We start from the raw sequence: 12,265 nt of genomic DNA, 5'->3' as shown, positions 1-12,265 counted from the left end.
TGCGTTTGGAAACCCCAAAACTATTTGATTCTGATGCGTACATTTTCATCCGCTGCGGCTACAACGTTCATGCATTTTCGATCTCGCTACCTGAGAGACAACACAACAATTGGCATTGGCATCTTTGCGATCGGTTCTGGTGTTGGGGGTATTAAAAAGACACACGATCGAAGCAAACGTGCGTGTGATATATTGCACATTTATTTCTAATTCAGCTAGCGGACGCAAGTGGAAACAATATTTTGAATTGAATTCATACAAAAGAGGATCCTGGATTTGTTTATTACGGTGCGCGTATGGTGCTGCACCTGTCCGTCCAGAATCTGATGGCTTGTTGGTTTGGAGTAGTTATCATGACGCTGATTGACCGGCAATGCCTTGGAATGGGTTCGGATCGGTAGGTTCATGTTTTGGTCGAGTGCATTCCGTGCATTTGTCGCGCCACAGCAGTAGACCCGGCAGCACCAAAGTCAAAACAAAAACCTTCCCTAGAACTTGCTATGCTAAGTTCTTCTTCTTATTATTATTCTTATTATTGGAGTAATGGCCTACGCGATCATGCCGGTCTTTTCAGGATTGAGTACCACGTAGCCGGATAGTCAGCCCTTGCTATGGCGGACGGTTCATACGCGATTAGAACCCACGACGGGCATGCAGATGTGAGTAATGAGGTGCCGCGGCATCGCTCCTATCCAGCGGGCAACTTGCATACTGCCACACTGTCTCCTGCCCGATGCATACGCTGAAGGCAGGGGGAAGGATGCACTCTACAGTAAAAAAAACACCGTCAAGAACCTGCGGCGGATCTACCGGTAGGCGGACTAGGCGGTCGCCGAAGATCTCTAGTATGTAGTATGGCGTATGTTTACAAGTGGACACTATGTATGTTTACAAGAGTATTAGCGACAAGGGCCCGCGGAAAGATGGTCGTTGTGGCACCGTGGCTGGAGAATCATTTGCCCCACCCCCTTCCCCCTCATGCCGGCAATAATTGTAGGGCCTGTAACCGATGATCGTAGGGGTCCCATGGTCGAAGCCCCCCCTCCCCCGCCGGTAATATAAGTACACTGTTATATTTCCCAACAGCTGTGTGCCAGTACCCCCTCCTCCCTGTCATCAGTTACCATTTAGAGGCGCCTCAACTCGTCATTCCGCCTAGGAACCCCGATTCCCCTAATCCGCCACTATCATGCACACCTTCCTTTCTTTGACCGATGGATCATAACATTCCGGAAGAAATTACATTTGGCGACAGTTTTGCATACACACGCACACTCACAACCATGCGCAGGATGCTTAGCATATCTATGTAATCCACAACAAACGAAATCAATAGCTTAGCTTGCGCTCTAGATACCGGCGGAATGAAAAGTTGATGAAAATCAGCGCCGGGCTGAATGTGTTAATGCGAATTAGGGTTCTGCGCGTTGCACAGCAAACCCTCCATCGTGTGCTAGCGATTCCTTAGTCATTTTTACATTGCATCGATTAAACTCATTGCGATTTTTTGGTTTGATTTGTGAAAATGCAACTTCATCGCCGCAATGTTTGTTAACGGCATTTTTAGGCGCCACAACAGCTCGCGAGCATTGACCACACGCGAGAAAGAGATAGCGCTATGGAGGGAAAAAGCACGGACGATGGCTGACAGCGATTGGCCGTCTGACGCACCAACACATCCAAACCTTCGGCAGCGCGCTCAGGCGAGGGGTATGAGGCGGAGCCAGGGACGGGCAGCTCGACGAGCTGCTCGACAAATTTGCCGTTGGAGAGAAAAAGAAGGCATGATAAAATTCTCAGAACGCCATAACGCCTTCCGTCGCTTTGCGCAGCGGGCGGGTATTCCAAACATTTTGTATGGAGAATGACGTTTCTCTTCTTCCTCTTTTGTGCTTATTTTCGAGTCAAATTCAAGCGATTCCAAATTTCAATTTGACCGTTATTTTTATAATAAAATGAAAAAAAACTTAATGAATAAATGAAATAGAAGAGAATATATAGTCGGCAGTACTTGCTTACAGCATTAAAATATAGAAAGCATTGTTTACCGATGAAAATCGTTAATTTTTTGCATCAAAACGTGTGGAATACCCGGGTATGCCGGTTGCCAACTTACGTGTGTAAATTTGGTTGCCAACTCTACGGTTAAAGAAAATGTATTAGAAGACTGGTCAGATTCGGTTTTGATCCTCGTTGGTTTTTATCTGTCGAATAGAATATTTTCATTACCTTTGGGAATGCTTAAATGTTTTGTTGCTTTGGGAAACAAGAGTGTTTAACTGAAAGTAGTTAGATGTTAATATATGCAAGCTCAAAGGCTCTCTATAAAAAAAAAATAATTAAAATTATCGAGCAGTTTTCAAACAGACATTTTTGGATGGATCAGTTAAGCTACTTGAAATGTTATTTGACCCTCTATTGAAGCGCTCCATCGAAAATGTTCTTTGGGTGCTGTCTCCGCTGTCAATAAATGGGTCGACGTTTACACTCTCGTTCAGAACTTCAAATGCCCATCACCATCACTTGCATTTTCGGGTGCGTGTGAACAGAGTGCGAAAGTTTGCTGCTCCGCCAGAAAACAGCATTTTTGTGAAAATTAAGATCAGTTTGCGTACCAATTTGTATTTACCATCGACGGTTAATTGCACCTGCGTCGATTGCAGTAAAAGTTGTGCGGAAATCGTCCCTACGTAGCGCTTCTAACCACATCATTACAGCACCTACCTCCGACGTTACGACGGCTCCCCGCATCAAGAACAAAATGGTGGACAAAATTGAGATGAGCCTCGATGAAATCATCAAGTCACAGAAATCGACCCGTCCGCGCGGCGGCGGTGGCCGTGCCGGTGGAGCGGGCCGCTCGAACCGTCGACCGGGAGCGGGTAGCGGCGGTGCCAGCGGTGGTGGTGCCCGAAACGGATTCCGCTCGGGCGGTCAGCGGAACGGCGGAGCGAGCGGCGGCGGTGGCGTACTGAAGGGACGCACCCGTGGTGGCATCACCCGGGCACGCTACGGGCGGGTAAGCGATGGATGAGAATAAGACAAATGCCTTAGCAACTCCTTTGTTCCGGTCACTTCAACTTCCGAGCAATCGCAGCAGCAGCAGCAGCAGCGATCCGAAACGACATCTCCATTCCCTTGGCCTGGCCGCGGCTGTAAAAGGGACTTACCCCATCCCTCATCCTACAACGGGATCTTGCCCCAGGTTGGCTTGATGACAACTGGACGGTTGCGGATCTTAAGGGCGATATCATTCTTCTCTTACGATTCGTGTGAAATTGATTGGTCAGGCAATTCCTCGTAAATGCGTAGCAGAACGAGTGGGGGAGAGGCAACCGTTTCGAACCAAACGAGTGGACATTTTTGTGCGTATTGAAGGTTCTTCCGTGCTACGAGCTACTAGTTGTAGAATGCATTTACAAGTTGGGAAGGAAGCGACCTTTTTTGAACTCTTTTTTGCGCCGTAGAATGTTCTTTCATCGGCAAATATGACGCCTTGGTCCAATTCAAGATGGCGTCTATCGGTGATGAAAAATGCCCGCTTGCCGTACGGTGAGCGCTAGAAAGAGAAGCAAACAGTGGAGCGCGTGTGTGCGTGTGTAGTGGTGACAGAATCATCGGCCTAACGCGCGATTTGCAGTGGTATCTGTGTGTGTGTGTGCGTTTGTGCGTTGTGTTGCGTTTGGTTTTCGCGTGCCGTGTGTGATCGTTCGTGGGTCGTCGCCCTGAACCTCCCAGGGCCCTTGGTGTGTGGTGCGTGGTATTACAACGAGCAATAAGAATGGAAAGTGTGAAAAAAATAATCGAAAAGCAATACGATCCGCCACTGTGTATGTGTGCGATTAGAGTGTGCGTGTTGTGTGTGTAATATGATTTTTCAAAAGTTTTGATTTGATCAGGAAAAAAGCTCCTTCAGAAATAGTTCCAAAATTCCATTTCTTCACTAAATTTTAATAAGTTTTACGAAATTATCGTGTTTTTATGCGACATGTTATGTTTCGAAAATCACGTCTCTCCACGCTGCTGTCAAAGCATGGTGAAGCAAACAGCAAGCCATGCGTTTTCCAACTCCACCCCTCCGATGATTCCCCACCCACGGAAAAAGAACCTTTGTCGCCGCAATTTGTGAGGATGTAGAAATTCTTCATTAATTTCCTGTGCGTGCATTGAACGTGTGTTTTGTTCATGCTGAATAAGGCAGCAAAAATAAGAAATGAAAATTCCATCGAAGTTAATTTTCAATTTGCGCGCACAATGCTGGTGCCTCTCGGGAAAAGTGTGCGTTTGATTAGTTCGGAATCGGTCAATCAGAAGGAAAGCGAAATGCTCTGTGTGTGTGTGTTAATGTGAGTGTATGTGTGTCCAATGTCAGCGTGAAGATGTTGCTGTGTTCCACATTGTTCACCAAATCGACGCTCGGTGCAAGTGCACAGCAGCGCACATCACACAGCGCCAGCTCCAGACACAACACACTCTGCCCTTTAACCCATTTGACATTCCTAGAAATGCAACTATTAATTTTGCAGCGCCATCCAAAAAACGGTTTCAACGATTTTTCCGAGCAAAACCCATCTCCAGCGGCGGGAGCGGTGGCATCTCTTTATTACTCTCTTTCATTGTCGTCTGCTGCGGGTCTTCCTGATTTTGTAGCTCTTCCGGATTTGGCCGAAACGCACTTGAACTCACACCACACACACATATTTACAAATTTAATCTTATCTTGTCGAGCATATCGTGCTGTCGCAGGACAGACAACACAATGTTTGAGGCCAGTATGCGCGCGGGAAGGAAATTAATAACGTAAAAGCTGTTTACCATAATCGACTAGCAAATGAGCTTCTTGTAGATGATGATGCTGCTGTCAATAATGGTTGGAAAGGTTCGACCAGGAACTCGGTGTGTTGATCCAGCAAGCACTTGGAAAGCCGGCTGGTTGCGTTGGCGAACAAACTCCGTCGAGGGAGGTATTCGTCGCGGTTATCCCTTTCTCTCTACTGTTGGTATTGACCACACGCACACACCTACGAGCTTCTGAGAAAATGAGACACACACACACGCGCGCGCAAACCTGCATTAAACACGTGCCAGGAATGGAAGGCTAATGCGAAAACAAACGTAAAACGAATTTCTTGCAATCGAAGGAAAACGGACGGTAAAAACGCAAGAAAGGGACGGCCCACTAGATGGAAGTAGAATTTGTTGTTCCCCTCGTCTTAGCGGAAGAAGAAGGGTAGAGAATGAGAATGAGAGGTTCGGTCAAAGTGGTGCGATTGCTGCCCTGCGGTGGTGCCCCTTTTCGGCTTGGTTGGGCTTGGTTTTGGATTGTACGGATTCGGTGACGCTGCTCGGCCCCGAGAAGGAAGGAAGAAGAACGGATGGAGGAGAGGCTAAAGCGAACGCATCGGGGGGAAGAAAGGAGGAGGAGTACCTTTTAGAGACCCCGGTCGAATCGATGACCGCGTGTGTGTGCGTGTGTGTGATGACTATTCCAAACAACCTCCCTCCACCTCCATCCTCGTCACATCATTCCACAGGGCGACGTGAACAGCGCATGGAAGCACGACATGTACGAGGGACCGCGCAAGAACCGGCTGCTGGCGGCGGCTGGCGGACTCGGTGCCGGCGGACCGGGCGGTGCGGCGAAGCTGCTGGTATCGAACCTGGACTTTGGCGTGTCGGAGACGGACATCAACGAGCTGTTTGCTGAATTTGGACCGCTGAGAAGCGCCTCGGTACATTACGACCGTTCGGGCCGTTCGCTTGGTAAGTATGGGTGGTGGCTAAGGAATTGACGAAACTTTGTTTTATTTTACTCAATTTTCCTTCTTTTTTGGTTGTCCCCTGCCTTGTAGGAACGGCCGACGTTGTGTTTGAAAGACGCTCCGATGCGATCAAGGCGATGAAGCAGTACAACGGTGTACCACTGGACGGGCGCCCGATGAGCATTCAGATGGCGACCTCGGAAATTCCTGCCCCACGTGTGCCCCGTCCAGCAGTGCTGGCTGCATCGTCGTCCGCACGTTCCCCGCGCAAACCGGCCGGTGGCCGCGGAGCAGGTGGTAAGTAACGCAAGCGTGCTTATTGAATGTATAACATTGAATCAATCTAACCTCATGGCACCTTCTGTGCGTTTGTTTTTAGGTAAATCCCAAGGCCGTGGTGGTCGCGGCGGTGGTGGTGGCGGCAGACGACAGCCCCGTGAAACGAAAACGGCCGAAGAGCTGGATGCCGAGCTGGATGCGTACACCAAAGACATGAAGTAGGGCGCAAACGCGAACGATGCGTCCTTCACTGATATTCGGTTGTCTCGCATAAACACACAAGAACAGTATTCCGTGACGAAGCGGAATAGGAGAAGAAGTAGGAGGAGTAAGAAGACGTTTTTTACCTGACAAACGACCTGTATGTGTGAGTGGTACGCGACGGGCTCGTACCGCTACCGTTTGTCTTGGGACACATGTTTTTATTGGCATGATTCTAACACCTTAAAAACGTCTTGTGCGAGACCTGTGTATATAGAACATAGAGAAGAAAAACAAACTACTATTAATTACTTACTACCTACAAACACAGAACGTTCGTTCGTTTTGCTGGGCGATTGGTCGATAATTAACAATTGGAGGTTGTGAGGACAAGATCGGTGCTTTCACCACGGTTCTCACTTGCGCCACTGTTGAGCTCTGCCAGCCCCTGTAGCTATTTGGAAAGGAAAAGGAAGATACAGCGAGCAAGCGTTGGATTTAGTTTCGATTACTATGCACGCAAAGTACAGAAAACCATTGAAACCAGGAATACAGTGCAGCGTCGTTGTACATAAGATTGCCAGAAGAACAGGGGAGCAGAGCGTTAACAAGAAATCGACAAGAAAGAAAAGTGAACACAATCGTTACAGTACAGCGTCAGCGTGGAAACAAAAACGAAAGGATTTCGCTACTACTAACCGAAATCAGCTAGTTAAGATTTAATATCAGTTTGATTTACCCCATTTGGCCGGCAGCAGCGGAGATGGTCCTTTAGTTTTGCTAAGCTAGTTAAATTGCTAACCCCGCACTAACTCCGTTCGGGTCAGCGTGTGTGCACCCCCACGCATACCGGCTAATACTATCTTAGGAGAAAGACGGTTGTCCTTTACCCTAGCGTTAGCTATTTCATTGTAATTCGCGCGCCAAACTTGTTCTCAATACCGTTGCGGCGCAGTAGTGACGCTTCTGCCACATGTGGCGCAGAAGGTTTTGTTAGTTGAAAATTTGACCCGGCATAGGATCAGCGACTCATTGTCAGTTCAGCAAGAGTGCAGTATGAATTACCCACATACCGCACCCATTATAAGGATTTATGAGTTTTAGTTTATTCGTACATGATTACACACAGAAGAAGGAAAACAAATGGACGAACTCTTTTCATTCACCAACACATACACACAAACAAATGGATTCAAGCGGATGTGACAATTTTAGTTGTATAAGGACAGATTTGTCAACGGCGCGCTGTGTGAAATTCATGCAAATGAAAAGGAAGGAGGAAAAGCTGCGAAACTCGTGAAATAAAACGTAAAAAAAAACAATGTAAAACGATAGGAGGAAAATAGAGCTGTTAATTTTCAATTTATTTACAACAATTTAGTTTGAAGGAGAAAGAACCGGAACCCGACAACAATTCGAGGAATGTAACATTTTACCCATCATGCAGAGCGAGCACATTAGGCCTCAATCCAGTTGATCCCGTACTTGTCGATCAGATAGAAGCGCACGTACTGCTGCTTGTCCGCCATCGTAATGAACGCACTGAACCGCTGGTCGGCACTGCCTTGCTCCGACCCACCCGGACTTGGGTTGTCTATTTCGGTCAGTTCGATCCGATGGTCAATCAAACTGACTGCGGACGACGCCGTGCTGATCGAGGGCGTAAGATGGCCCGCAAACGACGATGCCTGTGTAGATCCGTCCAGCGACAGTGCTCCCGCTGCGCTGTTCGCTTCGAAATCACGCCCCGATGCTTGTCGCCCACCAAAGTGGGACGGTTTGGTGAACAGGACGATCTTTTTCCACTTGCCCGCCAGCCGGCTTAGCGTTTTGCAGTGCGCTTTCTGGTACGTATCCTGCCGGATGAGGTTTTTCGCCGTACACTTGGTCCAGTAGAAGGTGGCAATCGAATCGATCAGCACGAACGTCAGCTCGGGCTGCTTCACGAACAGGGCCGGCAGGGCGAGCAGGGAAAATTCAAACTGCTCCAACGAGTAGCACGTGATCAGATGGAGCCGGCTCAGGGCGGCGAGTTGAATGGTTTCCAGCTGGTGCGGATCGGTCAGCGTGCTGGCGAGTGCTGGTTCCGCGTGGTTCAAGATGTGCTTTTCCAGGATGCTTAGCAGGACGGTTTTGCTGTAGCTGTTCTCACAGTCAATCAGGACCGCACCGAGCTCTAGGCCGCCGCAGCTCGTGGGCAGGATGATGCGAGCGATCAGCTCGAGGCAGAGCAACGATTTGCCACTGTTCGAGTCGCCACTGATTTCGATCAGTTCGCCGGGCCGCAGACCACCGTCCGGGAAGAGCACGGGATCGACGTTGTGTGTGGCCTCCGTGCCGGAAGCTAGCCGGCTGATGGCAACGAAGGCGGACTCGATTGTATCGCACATTGCACAGGCTTTGGGTGGAAATAATGAGAATTACACGACTTTTATTTCGTGCCTGTCAAAACATTTGTTTACAAACAACATTGGCGGCAAAAGTTTGACATTTCGCGAAAGCAAAGCTAAGAGGAATTGTAAAAACAACCGAATTTAGAGACGAATTGCGGTGTAAGATTGTTTAATTGGTCAAAGCATTTACTTCTACCGTCTTTAAAGAGTATAATTGTTAACGTTTGATGACGTAGTTAAACAGTGTGTAAAACTTCTGAGATGATGCGATTGAGTGAGTGTTTTGGTGTCTTTATGGCTTGGTGCTATCATGACGCCGATTGCTGGACATGAGTTTTCCAACAGATACTGAAGTTTTAATTGGAAGACTTCACGGTGTGTTCTTGTAAAAAAGAGCAAACAGCCGAAGAATGTGCAATACTACAGTTTCGATACAAAATAGAGTCGACAGGGGTCATCACGCTCTACAGGAGAGATAATACAGCTGTTCGGTCTTGTACAGTGATTAGCGATCAAGATGGCCTTGGTTCGTTGTCATGCTTCTTACCGTGGTTGCTCGCGAATGATTCTCGAGGTCACTGGAAAGCTAGAGCGGAAACATGGCACAGCGATAATGAAAAGTAAGTAGAGATTATTTATAAAAATAAATCCTTTAGAACAGGGTAAATGTCAGCTCTAATAATACAGTGCAGTAGATCATAACGATCTGATAAATCTGTTCGTATGATTAGAACTAGGCAGCAAAGCTCCACCAGGTCCAATCGTGTAGTCGTGTGGAGCTGACGACTGTACCATGGGTCCGCCCCAGCTGACTTAAAAACACGAGCGTATAGGGTTCAAGCCTCATATCGACCGCAGTAGCAAGGACAGTGACTATCCGGCTACGTGGTATTCTAAATAAGTATCGAAAGGCTGTATTGACCGCATAGATCTATCTTCTCTTCTTTGTCACAGTCATAACAACCGTTGTCTTGGACAAGATGGGTCTTGGCTTTCAGTGACTTACTGTTACCATAGCAGGATAGTCAAAAGTCAGTCCAACGCGTATGAAGGCACGGTCCCCATTCGGGGCTTGAACCCATAACGGGCATGTTGTTAAGTCGTACTCCAAGTAAAAGCATAAGAAAAAATCATCTGCCGAAAACGAGCCTGTATAACTATTCAGTGGAGCGCCGTTTATCCGGCTGTCCGTTTATCCGTGCTGATGAGACATGACAGTTCAATACAAAGGTGACATTGCGTGCTTAATCAACTATATTGAAAAAAAAAAAACGTTATGAGAGCACATTGTCATAACAAAAAACGCAATAATTCATTGCTCATTTCAAATATTCTCATTAGAAAAACATGAAGTTACTAAAAACTGACTTGGTTTTACCTATACATAATATACATTAAAAAAAAGTCAGGAATTTGTGATAAAATATATAAGTCTGATTCATTATTCGTGATATTCGAGCATCCGGGTGAAGTCGAGTCCCGATGAGCTCGGATAAACGGCGCTCCACTGTACTTTGTACTACGGTCTTAAGATAATTCATATCCTGTCCAACGGCAAAGTGAGATAACAACTAAAGACAATCTTAGGTAGCATCTATTAACGTGACTAAGTTAATATTAAAATGTGTCCTGTTGTTTAAAGCGTTGTATACGACCTAACCTTACCGGACAGAAGGTCCCTCGAACCCAAAATAGACAGGAATTGATCGATTCCTATCTGAACCATCCCTAATAGAAAGTAGTAACTATCTTGGAATTAGATTCGATGATGTTTTAGATTAATATTTACTGAAACGGTGACACAGCTGATAATTGTTTAAAAAATGTTCTTCATCTTCAATGCAAAATCTGTTGATAGACGATTGATGATGTTATACAAACACTTTTCATTTAGTTATTTAAATCATACAATTAATTCGAAACAAAAATTGTCCATCACACCACAGATATGTCACATGCGATGACAATTATTACCAGCAAAGATTCAAGAATAGCACAACCTAAAGAAAACAGAATCTCTCTATCCATCTCGATCGTCGATGCCGTTCGATAATTATAAATCCTGCTGATCTCCTGCAAAGCAAAACTACCGGCGAACCCATGCGAGAGAGGCGCATGCCGACGGATCAGCTCAGGTAGAGGACCGAACCACAACGCGCACCAACACCGGGAAATTAAAGAACGACGAAAATTACAGACATATTCACCGAAACAAAACACAAAAAAGGAAGAAAATCAAAGTTTATTATAAAATAACGCCAGCGCTTCCAGCTGACACTTTTTTTTTAATTTTATTTTCCATTCCCTCGGCGGGGTCTTCTATTTTCAACCGACACACGGGGTACACCGGGTACCGTGGCGCGCCCGTTGCGGTCTCTATCCGGGGGGCCAACACGTTGCCTCATTGCCGGGGCCGATCGCTAGCAGCGGTGTGGTCGAGTCTCGATCGTGGTCGCACCGCCAGCAACGATTGTCGTGATTCACGCGAGTCACCTCGTGGCGTTCGGGTCCAGCACGTGCACAGTTCGAGCGTGCAGCTGCAGTGCAACCAGCGATAGACCGTTTGAAGTTTGTAGTTTGAATTGCTTTTAATTGTTTTACATTGTTACCTTGAGCTGTCTATATTGTGCTGTGAACGTAGTGATTTACCCTTAGCAGATCTAAATGGTGAGTGTGAAAGTGCTGTGATTGCGTTACATTCTTTAACTGTGTGTTTGAAATGTCTTCTAACCAACAATGTTGTTTTTTCGCTTCTAACAAGCTTCTGTGCAAATAATAAGAAAAAAGAAAGGAAAGTGGGCTGCTGTTTTGATAAAGCAGCCGGACTTATTGATACGAAATGTGAATAATAATTATCACACCAAGGCAACTGCAAAACAAAGCAAAAAAGAATGTAATAATCAAACCCAATAATCGGAACAGGCCAAATCAAAATCAAACAAAAGGGGCAGCAACAAGAAGAAACCAGACTGTCACGTTGTTTGGAAATGTTAATTAGTGAGTGGGCAGAGTCACTAACACAAGGCTGAGACTGAGCGCACTCGTCCGCCCGCCGTTATCAGCGCACGATTGGAAAGTGTGTGCGCGCACGGCACCGACGCGCACAGATTGTTTCGTGGGTCGGGATCGGTACGAACAAACAACTTGCCCGACGCAAACAATGAACTGGACGGGAAACAAACTCATCAAATTGAAGAAGAAAATGGTAATAACGTGTACCATCGGCACCGGGGTCCCGCCGCCGTATCAGAGGATAGATTATTGGTGGCAGGAAATTCGTTTCTTCTTTTTTTAGACAAAGCGCACACAACACTGCCAAACCGACGCAAACAAGGATCGCATGTCGCGCTATAGGGATTGGGGTGGGACATATGGGGGATTTTGCGGGCACACCATCGCACCGACGGACGCAAACATCGGGAAAGCAAACCGAGCAAACGTGATAAGGATGGGCGCGCAAAACCCACTTTTAATGATGGGACCGCACACAGCCCACACCACCTGCTGATAATGTGCACAAAACCGTTGGGTACGTGGTCCGTGTGCGTGTGTGTCCTAGCGCACACTTTAGGCCTGTGCGCCCCGGAAATCATGTGCCCGGTGCGTGTCGGCTGCCTTTATCTGTGCAAA

General features: G+C 46.9%; 2 protein-coding genes across 2 annotated transcripts; one reads left to right on the top strand and one right to left on the bottom strand.

Moving 5' to 3' along the window:
* Positions 1–2,506: 2,506 nt before the first annotated feature.
* LOC120893242 (THO complex subunit 4) lies at positions 2,507–7,589 on the top strand. Its single transcript, XM_040295014.1, has 4 exons — positions 2,507–3,019; positions 5,535–5,763; positions 5,853–6,059; positions 6,142–7,589. Exons 1-4 carry the CDS (start codon positions 2,762–2,764, stop codon positions 6,261–6,263), a joined length of 816 nt encoding a protein of 271 aa, XP_040150948.1. The 5' UTR covers positions 2,507–2,761; the 3' UTR covers positions 6,264–7,589.
* Positions 7,590–7,595: 6 nt separating this feature from the next.
* LOC120893241 (DNA repair protein RAD51-like) lies at positions 7,596–8,888 on the bottom strand. The gene has a single exon (XM_040295013.1). It carries the CDS (start codon positions 8,630–8,632, stop codon positions 7,700–7,702), a length of 933 nt encoding a protein of 310 aa, XP_040150947.1. The 5' UTR covers positions 8,633–8,888; the 3' UTR covers positions 7,596–7,699.
* Between the last annotated feature and the right edge of the window lie 3,377 nt (positions 8,889–12,265).

This window comes from Anopheles arabiensis, chromosome 2, assembly GCF_016920715.1.
Source record: "Anopheles arabiensis isolate DONGOLA chromosome 2, AaraD3, whole genome shotgun sequence".
In the NCBI taxonomy this organism is placed as follows: Eukaryota; Metazoa; Arthropoda; class Insecta; order Diptera; family Culicidae; genus Anopheles; species Anopheles arabiensis.
This window is presented reverse-complemented; position numbering and strand designations above follow the sequence as displayed.